The sequence below is a fragment of the Mya arenaria genome, chromosome 9, assembly GCF_026914265.1.
Source record: "Mya arenaria isolate MELC-2E11 chromosome 9, ASM2691426v1".
In the NCBI taxonomy this organism is placed as follows: domain Eukaryota; kingdom Metazoa; phylum Mollusca; class Bivalvia; order Myida; family Myidae; genus Mya; species Mya arenaria.
The window spans coordinates 31,090,522-31,112,231 of record NC_069130.1 but is presented as its reverse complement, the minus strand read 5'-3'; the positions used below and the strand labels follow the sequence as shown (position 1 = coordinate 31,112,231).

Genomic DNA, 21,710 nt, shown 5'->3' with positions numbered 1-21,710 from the left:
GTTGCACTTACCTTAGGTAATGTCTGTTTAAATTCCATCCAATCATATAATTCCTGCTGCTATGTACATACAAGGGGGGTTCTCCACCCACCTTACATATACGTGTTGAATGAATTTGAACTGATAAGTATAACTGTTTTATCATCTTCGTAATTAGATAAACATTATTTATTAGTAGTTGTCCTATAATAATCATTTATATTTTGAGCCACTTCGCTACTGCTTGATTTTATGTCTTGAATTTGTATTTTAAGTATTGTAAACAAACTGTCATGGCTGCCGGACCGCCCGGTGGGCACTGTGAGTACCGCCCTACCGGTCCTTCTGTTCTGTCAGAGCGGTCCTCCGGTCCTTTGGTGATTGGTCAGCGTTCCTCCGGTCCTCCGGTGATTGGTTGGATGTTTGACCGGTCCGGCCGCCATTGGTCAGATTTGATCACGTGGGCATATCTGGTTCTCTATATAAACAGCGTTCCTTTCGGGATCAAGAGCTTGATCTTTGACGTCGGATAGCTCGTTTTGGGTAAGGTTACCCTCGTATGTTTGAGCTGGGTTTTTGATGTCAAATAGCTCGTTTGGGTTAGAAAACACCCGTAAATCTGATCTATTAGTCTAGTACTTTGACATTACTTTAATATTTATAACAAGTTGTTTTAACAAAAGATAATTAATAGTTGACAAATATAGAAAACTAGAGAGCCCATGCAACTTAAACTGATATCTATTGACTACACATGTGTTTAATATTTATGATTCAAAGTTAAAGAATACACTATAAACCGTTAAACATTCAACTCGGTGTTCGTTGTATTTCAACATCTTCCCTGACTTGAAAGAAGTTTTGCCTTGACTTCGTAGGTCGTTACAATATACATGTATGTTACATTGGTCAGCTAAGAAATTGGTCAGTAACTTTTCAATACCAAGTTTTCCTATACGTTACATTGGTCAGCACTATGCAGTGAACCGTGAAGTTGACTGACCATACAGTCATTTTGGTCAGCTAAGAAATTGGTCAGTATCTTATGAATGATGCATTATTTTGTCATCAATATGCACTGAACCATGAAATAGAGTGACAATACAACAATTGACCCCGAGGCTCTTGGTGCAAATTGTGACAAATCGATAGTCGCACAGTGTTAGCGTTCTTATCTTTACAAGATTTTAAGGGGCTTCATGGACCATACAAGTTAATGAATAAATATAAATTAAAAGCGTACACTAGTTTCACCATTAATGCTTTATTTGTTTATACTGCGTGAACATTTCATTATGCTGTATGCACAACGAATCACAAGTATTTCCTAAAAAAATAAAGGACTTGTAATTACACATAATATGAGTAAGTCTACTATAATGCCTACATAACAAAATTATTAAGTATTTAGTCAAAAACATAACAATGTATCATAGTCCATTTTCCTTAATAGTTACATTGGTCAGCTAGGAATTAAAAGGACTTGTAATTAAACATAATATGAGTAAATATAATATAATGCCTACATAACAAAATTAAAGCTAAAATATTTGTCAATGACATATTGCTTACATAACTAATTTATTAAGTATTAAGTCAGGAATTTAACATTGTATCATAGTCCAATTTCCTTATATGTTACATTGGTCAGCTAAGAATTTGGTCAGTAACTTTTCATTACCAAGTTTTCCAATACATAACATTGGTCAGCACTATGCAGTGAACCATGAAGTTGAAATGCAATCCCCTCCCCCCCCCCCAAAAAAAAAACACCAAAAAACACAAAAACAACCAGACAAACATCCGTCTATTCTTACACTATGAGGAGTATATAAAATAAATTTAACATAATATGTCTTGAAAAATCTTAAATATCAAAAATAAAATTTTCATGTGTTTTCCTTCTTTGTCTATATGGTTAGCAATTGGTCAGCAACTCTCTTCTATTTCTATTTGGTCAGCTAATCGGTCAGCAGTTTAGTATTGACCGCCGCCATATTGTGTATGACTTTAAAAACTACACCCTATAGTGCAAAATAACAATAGGCATAACGTTGACACACTGTTATAATCCGAATAACTTACTCAAACAAATACAATAGTTCGATTGCTGCTGAAAATAAATCATTTGAAACATAAAAGCTATTTAACAAAATATTACATGATATGAACTCTTTAACCGCTTATGATTTATTTCTTAATAGCTTTCATTCATAAAATATGTTCTTTGCCGGGGTTTGCCGGGTCAGTCTTGAATGCCGGGATATGTGTGACGTCACACGGGGTGCAAACATGTGGTGTAGCTTACTATTGGCTGTAGGGTAAAATGACTTCGTATGTAAATGCTATACTTTCATTAATTTTCATTGCTTTGTTCAATAAAACTCACCAAATTGCAAGTACAACTATACTAAGAGTAACACGCAATGTTCGTCATAAAAAAGGCAATAACGCGTTAAATACACATAAGCAAGTACTTGACGCCCCGCATTCACGTAAGTAGTTCTGTTGCTACGCAGGTTGTGTGTATTAATATATTCATGTTCAATATGTCGTGTTAGGCGACTAGTCGCGTTTCTGAAATACCGCTCTCTAAAGACTGTCGGCTTGCAGCCGACAGTCTAAAAACATTCGCGACGTATTTGATGCTTTGCATCAAAATTAGTCTTGTAATCTAAATGGTTCGGGTCATTCCGGGACGGTCCGTGTTGGCTACGTGTTTAGTCCCTGTCCATCCGTTGTGGTGCCGTTTTGGGTTCGGGCTGGTCCGATGTTTTGAGACCGTCAATGGACCGTCGACTCAATTTCACCTAATACCACTCCGGGTCACTCAGATCAAGATATCTCTTGATCAGTGGTGTTCCTTGTTAATCCGGGGTGGTCCGTGTTTGGTCCCTGGCTGGGGTGTAACTAGCTTTTTAAAAATTAAATGAATGCCGCGTTACCGAAAAACTTTGGGGTGGGTGAGGGGGGGGGGGTGGTGTGTTACACCCCCAGTTATAGTTCTTCAAAGAAACAGCGCCAACAGACAAATATGTAACACGAGCCATGACTGCAGTTGTCGCGATGAATTGAGTTCCAGAACAAGGGAGACAGCGTCGAAATGATTTACAAAGAAATATAATTGTGTACATTCCCTTACATTCGATCATAATTTCCGCCACTGACGGAAATAGCCGAAGTGAAAATCATGCGTGAAAAGCATGCTTGTTTCAATCCCATAATGCAACATTTGTCTGCCTACGTCATTGATCATGTTAGAATTAGCTAACAATGGCGGTGTGCTCGCTTACAAATACTAGTAATTATAAATCGCCTTATTCGGTGGAATTATTGTTAAAAAATCACCAAACTATCGCCACGTTGTTGTTTAAACGTAGGAATATATTGATACCACGTTTGAAAAAGAAAATCGATTTAAATAAATTTGGATAATAAAATTCTCTTTGTTCTCTGGCTTGTCAGACTCAAAATTATTGACCATCTCAGTTGACATAATAATTACCGAGCTGGAAGTATATGTTCTTGCTGGACGTTATCAACAAGCAGTGGATTATGATCAAACCAGACAAACAGCAATGGAAATATCAATGACCAAAAATCTAGTCCTTGTTAATAGCTAACTGCCCATTGGAATTAATGTGATTTGTCGTCTCGGATTAAAAACATTCAAGCAAAAACTAGTTTGACCAATAAATGCGTATCACAATTTCAAATGGTTGGGATGTAATTTACTATGTTAATAATAATGTTTGACTTAGATCTATCTAATGTATCAGGAAACGTTCAAAGTATGAATATTTATTTATATACGTTAATAATAAGTTGTATTTATTTCGACTGTTAGTGCTTTAACAATTCATATGCTTAGCGAATACAATCTTAGGAGTCATACAGCGGTTAACTTCCTAGTGAAAGTTGCTATGCACACGTTGGCAAACGCTTGAAATTATTTTGGCTTAGGGCCAAATACATTGTTTACACACTGGCGATAAAGGTTGAAATTTACATACCGCTCGACTACACATATCTGACAAGAAGGCATGCTTTAGCCAGCGGCAAACATTAATAGCTTTTCGTTGAAACGCGTCGTTGCTTCCGCTTTGAATACATTACTGGGGGTTGTGTCAAAATACAGCTAGTAACCACTATCGGGTTTTATCAGGCGAGACAATTGATCTCTCGAGACGGTCCGTGCATTCGACTCGATCCTCTTTAGTTGTTTCTCTTGAATGATTCTTGTGTTGAAAGAAATGAGTGAACGATTTTAAGACGAGGATTCATTTTTTGGTAAAATGTGCTAAGTGCTGAGCAGACATGCGTCTCGTAGACTTTCGACTATGTAGTTATTGGTTCCTGTAATTGTAATTGTGTACGGACTCAAATCTTCAGTAGAATTTATTAATTTAAAGTTCATTGTTATGAGAAATATCGTTTTGATTTTTAAGCACAAGGAAGACTGCTCTATACGTGTGGCCATATAACTAATAGTTTGATGTAAAATAACAATTTCCACTCCATATAATGTGTACTTGTGATACGAAATATGTTTGGTCATTAGCAGCTATGGTTGTACCAAATTTGTTTGCCTATCAGTCTGTAACAGTGCCTCTTTATATGAAAAACATGTTCATTTTGTCATATGTATCACTATGCCAATAATATATTGAATAAATTGAAACATCGTATTTATCATCGTTTCTTTCGTTGTCGAATCTGCGCTAAAGTTAATCATATCAGTTTTGTTTGGGAGGCTGCAATGTTGAATTGTGATGCTGGATGGCTCCATATAATTTTGAAATTAATTTAAAAGGTATTGCTTGGTGATTAATAAAAATGCTAGATAAAGTCAAATATATTAGAACTGAAATAAGACTTGCAATTACCTATATTTGAGGGAACGGTATTTTTCTTTTGGTTTATTTTTGACATTGTTTCACTGGTCACCATCAAGGCATTCCAAATATCAAATAATTGTACATGCAAACATCTAACGCAGTTCATTGTTGAAACAAGGAAACAAAACAGCCGAATATGGAAAAGTGATCACTACGAAATTGAAATGTGCAAAAACTAAAAGTAGCAGTGGATTCATTCCCAGTACAAATTGTGTACATACTGAGTCAGACAATGATAGAATATATATAAACATATTCCATATTTGATTAAATTCATAATATTGATCAGATACCCGTAATCATGTTAGTTCTTTATTTAAACAAAGATCAACCTGATACAGATAACATGTGACAGACCGGCTAAGATTATTGAATATTATATTATACAAAGCTGGTATCGGTAATAAATTATCATCGCCAACTTTGAGCTAGTCCCTACCCGCTACACATTTACTGTGTTCAGTCACATGGCATATGCTATTAACAGGTCACGTGGTGAATGACGTCACGCGGTTTCGCATGAAATTTTTTATCGAGACTACAGCGAAGTTGTAATGTGTAATGCAATGTGCTATTTCAAACGAAAATGTCGGCGTGTTTGAAATTCATACAGTAGGGATGTAGAAATACGGAAATGGTACGTGAAACACGGTACTTGCTCGTAGGGAATTTACCCGAATCAACTACAGAGAATGAAATTACGGATTATTTTAAACGGTGAGTGTTTTCAGTATGAATTTGGAAATGAAAAGTTTAAACGTGTTTCTCCAGACGAGACGAAATTGGGGTGTTGCCTCTGTGAAACTTACGCGGCTAACATAGTCTTAGTCGTGTTTATAACTTGTGAAATACATAATATGCGGCATGATCTTGTGGAACCTGTACATTCATTTGCTAATTGAAATTTGATTGGATTCACTCGAGATAACTGGAGTTGATAGTTTTTGTCCTTACAACGCTTTAATGGATACGACTTTTTACATCATCCTCACGAGTGATTGTCACCTTACGTTATACTCACTTTTGTTTAAAATCGTATATAACATAGCAGACATGATTGACTGTGTTTCATAAAACAAACGAATGTTGAAATGAAAGAATATATATATATATATATATATATATAATTAGTCAATAACAAATGGTACATGACTGTTCTAATTGAATGGATTACTTTGACCACCTCATGCAAACAATGACTTGAGGCAAGGAAGTGGAGCTTTGCTCCCATTCACGTTCATTGGCAGAAAAAAATACTCAAATTTAAAATGTTACAGGTTCAACAGTGGTTCAAAATAAAACAAGCCTGCCAGAGAATGGTTAAATGCCTGTGTGGCTTGTTAACTATCCAAGAATGCTTAATGGTTGACGCAACAGGCTTGTAGACTTTCCTGAGAATCTTTCTATCAATGTATGTCAATCTCCATTTTAGCAAAGAACCTGAAATAGAGCTTTCTGCATATTTTGAATGTTTTGCATTTGAAGACCTAGTCTAAAATAATAGATGTGTTATACAGGATTCTTCCAATCCCTAACGTCTAAACGGGAATGTGCAAAAAACGGGGGGGTTTTAAAAATATTGAAATTGATTTAAGTGAAGTATTTTATGGTTGAAATTGATCATAAAGAGTTATATTCATATTTTGCCATGTAAGTGAAATGTTATTTTGCACTAAACAAGCATTTAATGCATTAAAACAAGTTGTTTACCTTTCCAATAAAACGAAAGTTGACTGACACAGATAACAATTATGCGAAGGGGAACAACTCGATACAATTGTAATAACTCGGCCTCCTCCGACAAAGCTTCGAGATAGACCTCGTTATACAATCGTAACAACTCGGCCATGGCCGAAATGTTCTGAGCGATTTAAAACTGTGCCCTGAAGCCTTGCAGGTGCCCTTCATGTATATATCGTTATGTTTTGACAGAATGAAATGAAGAAAAGCCGTCAAATTTATAATTATAAGTTGGATAAAAAAAATTGTGTACGGAACTTATATAAAATAACATTATCTGGTAATATTTATTGTTTTTATGATATTTTATAGACACTACAGTACACTCAACGAGTTAGACCCACTTTCCGTTTCCCTCCGCGGATTTTTGCTATCGCGGCCATCACAATAATTTTATCGACTGTCCGCGTTCCTCGGAGTTTGAATTTAAGGCCCATCGGAGGGTGATCCGTCGACCGAAGAATAACGAACTCGGCGTTCCTCGGAGGGGTTAACTCCGTGAAACTCTGCGGACGCTAGATAAGAATCTATGCTAAAGTTATATTTATTTTATTAAAATTTTCAACCGATTACGATGGCTCCAGTAATTTGCTAGGCAACAGTTTTACCCTCGGAGGAAACCCGCGATCATCGACTTTATCCCTCGGAGTGAGCGAGGAAAGTGGGTCTAACTCGTTGAGTGTACTGTATATGCTTTAACCCAGAATCCTGATGGGAACAACTACCCACTTTTGATACTAAACAATTTGTACGTGAAGGTTTTGCCATATCAAAAATCTAAAAAAAATCTGCCAAGGTACAATTATTTGGACTATTGAAGACCCTATTCACGATTCCTCTCAGAAATAAGCTTACGAAATTATCTACTTTCAATGAATGATTTATGACGTTGCTGGAAAACGAAAAACAGTTACTATTGAATTCATAATATTCACTATGAGTATATAAGGCTGGGTGCATTCATATTTGTTGGATATGTTTTGATCTGAATGATTTTTTTCTGAATCACTCAATGAATTAATGTTTTAAGGTTTTGACTTAAGAGTTCTGGAAGGGTACTGCACCCTATCCTTTTTGGTAGCACCCTGCTTCAGCCCTCCTGGAGACCAGCATCTACACCCTTCTGCCTTCAAAGAAATAAATGCTTTCAAGATAACCAAATAGTTCTTTTATTTTGATTAAAACTTATGACTGATTTTTAATACAGACTTAACTTATGTGGCAGTTGAAACCTTACTCTGCGTAAACACCATTCCTAATGTTTATGTCAGATTCATCATGTTCAAGCGCTCAACCCGCTACACTGTGCCCTCTTCTCCCTTTGTACCTAGTCCCTTCTCTGCAAACCCTTTCCTTTTTGAAAGCTAAAACAACAAACTTGTAAAGCGGCAAAGTCCAGGACTACCAGTTTTCTGGTCAGACTTTTATAGAAATTTTAAGTCATAGACTGTCAGACTAACAGAAAAATGGCTATTCGTCCATTTTGAGAAAAAGATCCTAGACAAATTTGGAAAAGTGGCATCATAAAATTAACCTTCTTTAAGAAACTGAACAACATACACTAAAATGGCATCACCCTATTACACATAACTATGAACAACACGGAGCACTTTGCACAACAAAAATCATGCGATGTCAAGTTCAACATTACACCTTTTCAAAATATTCGCAGCACACATTTTCGGTGTATCTCGACCCACGTATCAAAAACATCTTTGAACCACACGGGGTCCCTATTGGCCAACACAATAAATTAATCATTTTACTCCTCAGAGTTAGAATGTAAAGCCCGCAGAGGGCCATCATTCTTTGGAGGGTTATCTCCGCGAAACTCTGCGAACACTTGATAAGAATCTACAGACATCGCGAAAGTTCAGAAAAAGTCTCTATCATTTGGACCAACAGCCTCTGTTATTTTGTCAGTCTGAAAGAAAATTTGCCAGTCCGACATTTTTTTTTCGAAAACATGCTTTTTCAAAGCCTTGTTTGCTAATTTTACATAAAATTTACAAGAAATAATAACGTATCAAGATATTAACCAGTTAAACTTGAACACAAATAACAGTTCACAGAGCTTTATTTGACAAAATATTAATAAACCAGCTTAATTTCTTTTTCTACCAACTAGACAGTTCATATAAAATTTTAAGGTATTTTTGGACACTCGCACTTAATCGTAATGAAAATTCTGATTGGTCGATTTTTTTTTACCATACCGGTACTGGTTTCGTAATCAAATAACATGTTCCAAAGGATTAGATTATTGTTTGGAAGATTTGGAACTATCATTTAAAACATTCCAACGTTCATGACAAAAGTTGAAACATTTTAGTGTTTTACACATCACATTATTTTTTACATCTGGCTGTGAAAACTGACGGACCGACCCCATCACAAATTTAGTCGAACCAAGTCAAAATTTATCGGTCAGGACTGTCGGACATCTGAATCTACGCTCAAGTTTTTTTATTTATTAAAAAATTCACCCGATTATGACAGCTACAGTAAATTGCTATTATATTCTTTTTCTTCTGCCAATTTTGCATGAAGTAAGCTTACCACAAGAATGAAGTCGTATTTCACTATTAAGTATTTGCACATGCATCTATCAACGTGTTTTTGCTAATGACTGAATACATTGATTAACACATTTCACCTGAAAAAGGCGGGGTTACTTATTACACATTTGGAAAATCGGGAAGTCAAATATGCGTTCAGCAAGGGGAACAGTTTTACCCTCGGAGGAAATCTGTGATCATCGACTCTATCCCTTAGAGCGATCGAGGAAAGTGGGTCCAACTTGTTGAGTGTACTGTACGTTTAAACTTGTAATCTATCAGTACAAAGCAGACAAGCCCCGTCTTGAATGTACCATAATCAGGTTTTTCTGCATGTCTTGGTTGGATACTGTGTGTTTGTATTATAATGATTATCTGATGTGCAAGAAAACTGTCGACAATAAATTTTCTGAATAATCGATGAAAAATGACATTATTTTAAGTGAATTTAAACAAAATAACAGACCGGTTCCGAAGATTGGATTTTAGTATGACCGAAGATTTCTGTCTCACATTTTCGCAATGTGAATTCTGTGGCCAACTTTTAGTACAGTTTAACTAATTTTAATTTTCTGCGATGTGTGGATGTGTTAAGTGTGCTTCAGAGTCATTTCCCCGAAAAGAAAAACTTGACTGGGAATAAAACCTATGAATTGCACCTTAGTGCAAGAACTCAATATCTGCTTCTATTTCTATATGTTTAAACCTATAGATAAGGGCTTCCATTAAAGGAAGTTTGGAAGTATATTACTCCTTAGAAATGGGTTAAAACTTCCAAAATTGATTCCTTTGAAGTACAAAAACTTCCATAATTTTGAAGAAAACCACCAAAGTAGAAAGCTTGGAAGTTCAAAATATTCAAACCTTGTGTCAATATTACTTTTATGGTCACAATTTCAATCAGTCTTTAGGTAAAATGATTTATTATAATATAAGTTTTTGAATTTGGCAAGTTAAAGTTACAAATTACTTGATTTTTAACATACTATTAATTGAAAAATAGTGGAACAAAATATTGTTTTCGGGAGATTTAAACTTCCACATTTCAATGTAAAACTTCCAAAATTGATGGACAGGAAGTTTATACTTCCAGTTTCAAATTCTTAATGAAAGCCCTGTATAGATGTTGTCTATTTTTATATGGTGGGACATAATTTTCAAGGTCACCAATTATTTTTGTGATCCTAATGTTATGTCCGCTGCAAGAACAAATTTTGGCTGACAATAAAAGCTCAAACATTTGATAACATTCAGATTTTACTGCAATATGAACATGTATTGGTCTTGATAAAAAAAAAAAATGACTTGAAACATTTTATTAGTAAAAATCTGTTTTTTCATATAACTCAAAACTTAAGAAATATAAGAAGCATGTTTTTCTTAACATTTGGATGCAAACAGCTTGTTCTTTTAACCATGAATATCCCCAAATTTGAGGCGAAGCGATAGAATTTCCCCCAAATTGGTTAATTTCACAACACAATTTTCCCAATTTGTCCAGGGTCTTTTTCTCAAAAGAGACAGAAAAAGCCCTGTTTTTCTGGTAGTCCATCCAGATATTAGGCTTTCTGTTGATTATTTTGTGCTCTCAAGTCTTTATGACATTTATGTCGTTGGCTGAATGTCAATAGATCATACTAAGATATAATTCATTAAAATTGTGCTGTCCTGCCCAATTTAAGGCTCGTATCAGAATTCAATTTAAAAAAAACAAAACTTTTGGGGGAAAAAGTTCTATATAAAGAACTGTTGTTTATTTGTGTTGAAGTTTTAAAAACAGTGGTCGTTTGCAAATACTGGAAAAAAAATGCCTGTAATAAAAGTGCTCATTTTAAACCAATGTCAGTTTCCTTGGGAATGGGCAGGGGGAGGAGGATGTCTACACTCAGAAAAAGTCCTATATATTATTAACAAATGCCAGGGTAAGGGTGTAGATGATGAAATCTCAGATGTGCCAGGATGGAAAAATGTGCATGATTTTTTTCTTTTTTTGGTGTGAAATTAAGTATTGTGGGCCTTTTGTAGGTATTAATATGCCCCTATTGACTGAAAATTACCTTTTTAGCACCTTCATGTATTCACATTTTACAAAATAACACTTATTTTTTACTTGTGACAGCAAGTAGGGAAAAAGGAACAGATCAACATTTATTTTACTTTTAAAATGATTCTGAAAGTAGTGTTTTTCTTTACTTATTTCTAGAAATTTGCTGTTTAGAATATTTTTTTAAATGAGAATGTAATGAGAATTGGACAACTTTCTGTCATCAACAACCTTGTCAGAATGTATTTGACATTAAGAGACAGGCAACATCCTACAAGCTCCTATTTTGAACTGCAGGAACCCTACTAACTTCAAATCCTTGATTGTCTACCTACACCAAATTTATAAGTTGATTTGAAATGGCCTATTATCATTTTTGAATAGGGCCAAATCAATACCTTGCAAAATATTCCATAGCTTGGTATTCAAGGCATTGATATTGATTTAGAGGATAGCAATGATCAGCTATGCAGAGCATGATTTTGCAACAGTGCCCTGACCTGGGAAGTATTAAGATTGTTGGCTTGTTCCCATACATAAAGGAGGCTTTAGAAATGTTTATTAGATTAAAACACCCATCTATAAATAGCACTTATTGCTGGAGTCTGTTAAAAAAATTACCAGTTGTATGTAATAATATTTTTTTTACATTAGAATGGAAAGTTTACAATAAAATGAAAGGCTATAGTCTATACATTTTCATATGTGGAAATCCTTTGAATCTGTGTGTGTGTTTCAGGGCAATTCCCAATGCTTAAACATTACACTTTTTTAATAACAAACATTTTGTTAGGAGGAGTTGGTGTATTTTAGGCCTTAATAATATCTGTTTTGTTTCAAGATTAATTGCCATTATGGTATATGATCCTTAACCCTGATGTAACAAATGTTTTTGAAATTATATTTATAAGTGTATACAAGTTATAACCTGATCAATGATTCTTAACCTTGATGTAACAAATGTTTTTGAAATTATATTTTTAAGTGTATACAAGTTATAACCTGATCAGTACTACACTGAAGGCCTGTGAACCATATGCCCATTCTCTTTTCAATTAATTTATTTTGTTTTTTAAACATTTACATACATGTATTTTTTTTAGCTCTGAGTATATCAAAATATTTTTTGATAAATTCCAACAATATCCTGTTTTATAGTCAAGCATGGTTACAATGTTGCAAAGCCAGATATTCAATACATGGCTGCCTGTTCTATTTTCATGCTGAGCAGCTGTGCATTCATTTTATGTCTTGTGACCATGAGTCATTGGGAGAGTCTATCTGTGTAAATATTTGGGAGGGATAGCTTGTACTGTAATAGGGCAGTCTTCTGTGTACTAAAGAGTTATTGTACATAATGAATGCTTTCAGTGTAAAAGGTTTTAATCAGATAAAATTTCATGTCATATTTGTGTATGTTAATATCAAAATATTAAAAGAATAGTTGTTAACATGGAACAATCCAGCACAGTTTCATAGTCTTATGTTGGAAAAGGGTTATGAACTTTGGATGAAAGCCAAGTACTGTAAAACCTGAGAGGATTTATATCTGAAGGAAGGGATTGAAAATGGAGAATTGATCTCTGTTTGGATCTGGCCAGTTGCCAAAGGAACATAAGCTGCAAGGCAAAATCAATACACAACAGCATTCAACAGAATAACCTATACAATCCAGCTTAACAAAAATATAATCCTGTCTTTGTTCACATTTACTTAGGGGTACAAAACAATATCTAAACCTGTTTACTGAATTTCAATTGGTTAATAAATGTTGGATTGATACGAAGTCTTACCTGAATAAGTTAGTATCAATGGACTGAATTGTATTGTGAATGTATATTTGGGCTTAGTTGGCCATAGGGTAGATTATTTTGATTATATTCATTTACAAGGCTTAGTTGTGAGGCAGGATCACAGTATCATGAAGGTTTTAACCTGAGGTGGGCCTTCAAGACTGTAGTATGTCCCTTTTATTGAGGTAGTTTAATACTACAACTTTGCAGGCTCTTCTTGATCTTATAGCTTGTAATATCAGATGCTGTAGTTAAGTACAAAGTTCCAGCTTGTTTTAATATGTGTGCATGATACTCCAATCAAGAGTAGTTATTCCATTATTTAGATCAAGCATGATTTAATTATTAACTGAAATTAGGAGTTAGACTGCAGGCACCAGTGGTCATTTCATATGCAGACAGTATTGATCTCCACTTTGAAGCAGCCATTTCTAGTGCTTATTGGCAATCACGCCATTCATCCAGTGCTGTTGATGACACTATCCCAAGTGTTTTTTACCTTATTCTTGTTGTCTGGGATTTCTCTCTCCATTTTTCACCCATAAATGTCTGGCCGTTTTACCAAGATTGTGTACATATTATTTAAGTATTTAAAATATAGTTTAATGCAAAACATAAAATTATCTTAGTGTTAGTCCAAATAATTGTACATGTACATTTACATTTTTTTAAGATTTTTGATTTGGCAAATCCTTCACATACAAATTGTTTAATAATGTTATTTTATATTATTTACGTACGCCAAAAAATAAATATCTAACAAATTATTATGAGTTTGATGTGTTTTTCTTCATTTCATACTGTCAAAACATAACGATATATACATGTACATGAAGGGCACCTGCAAGGCTGTGGTTCACATTTTTTCAACAATCTGAACACTTCGGCAATGGCTGACGTGTTACAGCTTGCAGGTGATGGTCGAGTTGTTACACTTGGATTCCCTTTATTCTCCTAGTATGTTACCAAATGATTCACTGGCTGTATACATTCTTGTTTAGTTGAAAGCCAACTTTACCATTGAATATGGATGTGAATGTTTTATGCTCATTATATATCAGATTCTCTCTTTTTGATCAAAATTGTGAAACTAATTTATACTTGTACATTTTCTTTCATTTTCCTCCATTTAACCAACATGACATTTTCATTGCATAAGAAAATACAGTTCCTCAAGATAGACTACACGGCTGTTGTGTATTCATGTATGCAAACATTACTGTTATCTCTTTTGGCAGTCGGCCAAGTCATTTATCACTGCCTGGGGTTTTATGACAAAAGCAGTTTTATGTTGGAAGGCAACTAACTACCTTCTCTCTGCTATCTCTCCAGCTGATATACAAGGCAGTTTTGTACTTGGGCTTAATGTAAGACTGCTTAGACCAGTAATCTCTTCAAGTATTGTAGAAGATTGGAGCTGATAGTGCTGGTTTTATACACATTTATAATTAGTTTGAATCAAAGGTGGAACATTTTATAACATGACATAGTTTATCTTCTCAGTACCAGTCATTCAACATTCAGTCCATATTTTTGCCAAATTCTTTTAATAAGCATAACAGAAATAATACTAATTACTTGGAAAAAAATATGTGGTTAACAAAGCAATTCTTTAATCTGTAGCCATTTAAACTATTGTTGCAAGCATACAATATTGGGGTTACAATTGACTGGTGCATAACATTAGCTAGATGACAGATGGTTCCAATTAAAATCTGTGGTTGTGTCAGAAAGAATGATAATGACAGGAACAATGTAACATGTATATTGTTCTGCTGGATGCCTTTGTGCTCATACAATGACTTATTGTACAAATTAATTATGCAAATATACATATACATGTAGACTAGTCTCAGTGGTCGAAATTAGCACAAGCCCGCAAGCCCTGCACTGGTTAAATGTCTTTTGGGCTTGCTCAAATTCTGAATTTTATATAGCAGGGCGTGTTCAAAAATTTGATGCTAAGCAATAACATAATAATTTGGGCTTGTTGATCCAAAAGTCTAATTTCGATGACTAGTCTAAGTTTTGTCCAGAGATTTGTAGATTGATTTTTTTTATATATTCGTGTCTGTCAAGGTTTTTATCAGAAAATTAGAAACATATCAAAGCCTAAGCGGGCATATTAATTCCTTAGTTTTAGTGCTAAAGCCACAGATAGACATATATTAGGGCTATAAAGAAGTTGCTGTCAAGTTATTTTCACCAAAATATGTGTGATAATGATGCTCTGAAAGGATTGCACCTTAAACATGAAACTTCATAGGACTTGGTCAGCATGGGTTGTCTTGCAACCTGCCATTTTCTTTTCAAATTTCCTGGTTACTCTTATAGCATGACAATTAACCATTCCTGCTTCCAGGCGTCGTCCAAAGGGTACATCGGGTTCTCAATAAGATTTTGTTGAACCGTCTCAAACAGTGAAGTGAAAGACCTATTCTACTTATCAAAAGTTCATTTATTATTTCTCCAAATTTGAACCGTCCAAATTGCCATTTCAACCAACTTTTTTTGTCTGCAGCTGGTTCTTTTTGAGAACACTGGGTACTCTTGGCATATTTTTACTGTAAAACTAAATAGCTGTGGTTTGATATTAATTGTTTTCAGTAATGTTGAAACTATTAGAAAAAAGAAAAGAAAAAATTGTCTAAACTTTGCCTATATATGATACCGACTGTATGTTTACAGGTTTGGAGGCATACAGAAAGTGAAACTAGAGAGAAAGCCTGACGACACTGACAGTGATGAAAAAGAAGAAGGATGTATTACTAGTCTAACTGCCACTGTTGCATTTACTGATATAAAATCTGCATCAAATGCTCACAAAGCTGAGAAAAAGATTGGTAATAATGTGATATCGAGCGAGTACAGCTCTGGTTTTGGGGCGACTGGCAGTGTTGTGAAGAGGAGCATTGAGCCTGAAATCTATCCTCGGCCCCCATCTGGATACCCACATAGGAAAGGGTAAGTCACATAACGTAATATTATCCAACTTCACTCTGGTCTTGTGTTTTTGAGTGTGTAATTGTTTTAAAATGAAGATAATCATAGCAATTACGCCCTAAAACATTCATCTGAATTATGGGAAAACTTGAACACTTGAAAACCAGGTGTCATGTATACATGACTGTATTCACAATTAATATTCTTGTATCACCTTTTGAAATAACAATTATTTGTAACTTTGTTGACAATGATGTTATTTTGCTAGCATGTTTGTGGTTTTGTGGTTATATGATTACACAATTGTGTAATATATAAACCAGCAGATGTTTTTAAATGCAACCATTGGATTGTACATGCTGTATGTATTTCATGAACCAAGTATGGAAATCTTGGATGTATAACAGAGCTCATGTGCTTTATATGCACATATATTGTTGTGCCATATTTGGAATTATACATGAAGAAACCTACTGGATGTATACATGCTGTGTCTAGTCCTACATGATAAAAGTTATTCATTTCACTAGTGCCTGGATGTACTAAGAACATTAATTGAATATCTGTAACGTACATGACTTTCCAACGTTCTAACCGTTCTTGATTAGTGTGTAAATTTACTTGTGACAATGTGAAAATGTTGTACATTTATGTTTATAAAAGTGATGTGACTGGATTTAGTTGCTTGTTAAGGATAAAAAAAAAAATAAACATGGCTTTGGATTATCTCCCTAAATCCCGAAGGTAAGTGGCAAACTTGCAGACAGGACTGGAGTAAAAACTATTTGTGGAAATGACATGTGTCAAACAATAAACAATTATACATGTATTTTGAGGACTTATTTTGTGAATTTATTAAATAGAAATTCTGCTGATTTTAATTGTGAGGCAGTTGTCCAATATTCCAGGTGCCATAGATACTGACTTGTAAAATTCTGATTTTCAGGGGCCCATTGCTACAAAGGGCGTCAAGTCTTGGTCTGTGTCTAGACAAGACTCAAAATAGTTTTGAAATAACCTTTTTTGAATTATATTTCATTATTTGACCAAATGTGTAGATAATAACTTGCAAGTGGAAATGTAGTCAGTCATCGAAATTAGACTTTTGGATGAACAAGCCTGAATTCTTAAATTATTGCTTGACATAAAAAATTTGAACAAGCCCTAAATTATAAAATTCAGAATCAAAGCATATATCCTAGTGGCTTTTGTGTTTGAAGTTGTTAAAGTAATATCAGGAGAGGTTTTGAAATTCTTTTCAAAAAGCTTATTTCCAGGAGCTTCCGGGGGCCGAGGTCCCCTTGACCCCTGTGCAGGGATTTGCCCTGGAACTACATGGGGCCCTAGCGGCCTCTTGGCCCCCAGCAAAATGTTCAGTTTTTTCCAAGTTTTCACTTTCACCCATGTAAGTGTGACCTTGACCTTTGTGATGCCACTGACCTGGGAATTGTATGTGGCACGCCACATCATTGTCATGAACATCCTTGTCAAGTTTTTGGAATTCTTGGAATTTACAAATAGGTTGCCCAGCTAAGATATAGTCCTATCAAGAGTGATCATTTCATTTTTTACCTTAACCTTGGAGATACATACCTGGGTCTTGTGCGTGACATACTGCAGCGCAATAAATGCAGCAAAAGGCAGCAACCAGGGGAATGCTATTTTTGTTCACACCTCATCATGCTGAACCTTCCTGACTATTTTTTTATGCGAAGATAAGGTGGGCTTTACTACTCGCCCCAACGTCGGCGTCCGGTTAAAGTTTTAGGGCAAGTTGGGATTTTCACTTATAAGTCCAATACCATACATTCAATTGACTTAATACTTCAAGCAGTTGTTCAGGGCCATCACATGATGAGGTTAGATAACTCCATATTATTCTTTACACAGTTTATGGCCCCTGATTGACTATGGAACTAAGGTTAAAGTTTTAGGGCAAGTCGGAATATTTATTAATAACTTCTATATCCTTTGTTCAGTTGACTTAATACTTCACACAGTTGTTCAGGACCATCACACAATGGGGTTACATAACTCCATATTATCCTAAATACAAGTTATGGCCCCTGTTTGACTTAGGTTAAAGTTTTAGGGCAAGTTGGGATTTTCACTTAAAACTCCAATACCATTCATTCAATTGACTTAATACTTCACACAGATGTTCAAATCCATCACATAATGAGGTTAGATAACTCCATATTATCTTTTATACAAATTATGGCCCCTGATTGACTATGGAACTTTTGTTAAAGGTTTAGGGCAGGTTGGGATATTGATTAATAACTTCTATACCCTTCATTCAATTGACTTAATATTCACACAATTGTTCAGGACCATCACCCAATGAGGTTACATAACTCCATATCCTTAATATAAGTTATGGCCCCTGATTGACTGTTAAAGTTTTAGGCAAGTAAAAGTTAAGGGCAAGTTGGGATTTTAATAAAAAAAACTTCTATACCGTTCATTAAATGCACTTAATAAAATTCAAAATTATTTACGACCACCTTACAACAAGAAACATAACTCCGCCTAAATACAAATTATGGCCCTTGAATTTTTTATTTTTTTTATTTTTTTATTTCCTTTGAAAGGCATAGTTGTATATTCTTAACCACATTTTGATTATGGGAAATCAAGTTATTTGAATGACTTGCGTCATTGTTTGGGGGGGTTGTTGGGAGGGCAGCATCAAAGTCACCTTGTGTATCGTATAATTTTAGTTAGGTTTGACATAAAGAGACCAAACTTGGTATTATTACATCGTTATTGTATTCTAAGTCCAAGCGGCGTAGTCGAGCGCGCTGTCTTACGACGGCTCTTGTTTTTTTAATACTATAATGCATCATTAACATACAACCCCACCACAAGGTTCAGTCCAAAGCAGTCCTATCAGCAGTACTCATTTTGACATTTACACTCTAAGAATTACCTTAATCTTTGAGATACAGACTTGGGTCTGGTGCACTTAATGCCACCTGGTCATGGTGAACCTTTATGGCAAGTTATTTGAAAATCCTATAAAGCTTGGTCAAGATACAGCCTTGGCAAGGATCATTTCAACCTTTGACCTCTAACCTTGACCCTCTTTGAGGTACAGACCTGGGATTTGAGTTTGACACTTCACCTCATCATGTTGAATCTTCATGGCAAGTTATTTGGAAAAACCTTTAATGCATGGTCAAGATACAGCCTGGACAATGATCATTTCAACCTTTGACCTCTAACCTTGACCTTACAGCTCAAGCACTTTAGATAATGCCAAAGGTATTTTTTCAGAAAACTCTTTGAGTCAAAAAATCTTTAAATACTTTTGTGTGGAATAACGAATAACAAATAACTTCTGAAAAAGAATGATTTTTAGCTCGACTATTCGAAGAATATGGAGAGCTATTCTACTCAACCAAGCGTTGGCGTCACACCTTTTTAGGTTTTGCGTGCAAGCACACATAGGTTAATATCTCAGCAACTACTTGAGGGATTGCATTGAGACTTTATACAATGGTACTCAACCATCCAACCTACTTAATTAACCAAGTTAGAAAACTCTAGTTTGCATTTAATGCAAATAATAGGCCTTTATTATTTGACTTAGAAATTCTGGTTAAGGTTTTGTATGCAAGCACACATAGGTTAATATCTCAGCAACTACTTGAGGTATTGCATTGAGACTTTATAAAATAGTACTCAACCATCCAACCTACTTAATTTACCAAGTTAGATAACTCTAGTTTGAATTATGTTCAAATAATGGCCCCTTTTTTATTCGACATAGAAATTCTGCGTTAAGGTTTTGCATGTCACCACATTTAAGTTAATATCTCAGCAAATATATCATGTATTGTATTCAAACTTTACCCACAGGCTCCAAACCATTTAACCTTCTTATTTATTCAAGTAGGATAACTTTAGCTTTCATATTATTTAATTTTTGCCCCTTTATTATGCGACTTAGAAATTCTGGTTTAGGTCTTGCATGTTAGCACACATAGGATAATATCTCAGCAATAAAAGTATTGCATTGAGACTATACAATGGTATTCAACCACCCAATCTACTTGAATAACAAAGTTACATAACTGTATTTTGCAAATAATGGCCCTTTATTATTAGACTCAGAAATTCTGTTTAGACAATAGGCGATCCAATTTGAATCGTGATCTTTGACCTACAATTCACGATTCACTTGGTATAAAGCAATACATTGTATGAAAGTTGGTTGTCCCACCCGTATATTTCAGTTCATTAAGACATGTTTTGCAGATCACTTTTATGTCATCTCCTTCACATCAAACCTGAAATATTTCCAGACTATGGAAGAATATGATGCTTGGGCAATTTTATTTAGTGCTGGATTTGATGTTTTTGTTGACAGGGATGCCATTTTGACATTGAATTGCAGATGAAAATAAATGATAGTTGTACATAAGTTTCGCATTTTATTTTATCACTGTAGATCTTCTCGTTAAACTTCTTTAATTATCTATGAATTTTTATTTCTTATTTCTGTTTTTTGTATTCTTTTTAAAACATTACATTCCCTTAACACCTTGACAAGAAGCATTCTCCCTTCGAACACTGCACACTCAATTGAAGGCTAGCTCTGTATGAATTAACTTCCAGTTGCGTCAATGTAACGTATTTCACACTTTTCGGATAAACAATGCATTATTTTTTTTATTTTTAACAACCACAATATTTGCTGGAATTGAATGAAAAATTATGTTTTATTCTTTTATTAAATTTTGTGCTTGAATCGCGATCCAGCATCTCAGCATTGGCGAGTTTTTTTGTCGAGTATTTTGCTTTGACTCGCGATTACTCTGGTACCCAGGTACACGTTACAGCCCTATTCTGGTTAAAATTTTGTATATAACCACATTTATGTTAATATCTCAGCACATCATGTATTGCATTGAAATCTAATCTAACAGTGATCCATGCATGTCTCACCAAAACTTTTCAATCCTTACACTGAAAAGCGGTGAAATAGTTGAGCGCGCTGTCTCTGTGACAGCTCTTGTTATTTTAAGAATAAACATAAAACAACCAAATGAAATGAGGCGATTTTCTGAGTTCTTTCTTTGATCTGTTCAGCATTTTCATTATTCATTCCAATAATGTTGGCAATTTCTCCTCAAGCTTCAGAATAAATCTGTTTCCATGGCAACTGTTATTGATTTTGGGCCAGAAAACTGTAGAAGGCTGATTGATATCAGACCTGTTCCTAGATGTCTAAACTGTTGTTGGTGTAAGAAAAGCAGGGATCCACTTAATTCCATTTTCTAAGGATCCTGAAGTCACACTACCAGTTGCAATCAGGTGTCCCCTTCTGAAGTCAAGCATTCAAAAAAAAAAGATTTGTTTTGGGGTTAAAAACTATACAGTCAAATGTTGTCAAATACCAATTATCATTTTCATGAATGAGGTCAATTTTATTTGATTTTCAGGGACTTAACAATTTAGTATATCTGAGCGAAGTAAATTTATTTACTTGAACGCATATCCAGATGACTTCTCAATCTGCTTAACCTCTTTAACCCCTAGAATGATTTAAAAAATGCATTTATTACTATTACAAATATGTAACAAAACCATAACGAAATTTGCATCATTATATATCGCATGACTTTCTAAATACCTAAAATTCTATGTTACTTTTTATCCAAATGATTTGCACTTTTTAACTAAGAAATTTTTGGTAATACATCTGAAAACACTGATTTTATCATTATTTTACTTGTGACATTTAAAT

General features: G+C 34.6%; 1 protein-coding gene across 3 annotated transcripts in view; it reads left to right on the top strand.

The window, feature by feature from the left end:
- Positions 1–5,391: 5,391 nt before the first annotated feature.
- LOC128246970 (msx2-interacting protein-like) overlaps positions 5,392–21,710 on the top strand; it is an 82,551-nt gene continuing 66,232 nt past the window's right edge. For all 3 annotated transcript variants that reach the window (XM_052903641.1, XM_052903640.1, XM_052965545.1), the window contains exons 1-2: positions 5,392–5,594; positions 15,701–15,976. In XM_052903641.1, coding sequence (XP_052759601.1) covers positions 5,512–5,594; positions 15,701–15,976 — 359 coding nt within the window. In that variant the 5' untranslated portion in view covers positions 5,392–5,511. The remainder of the gene's footprint in view (positions 5,595–15,700; positions 15,977–21,710) is intronic.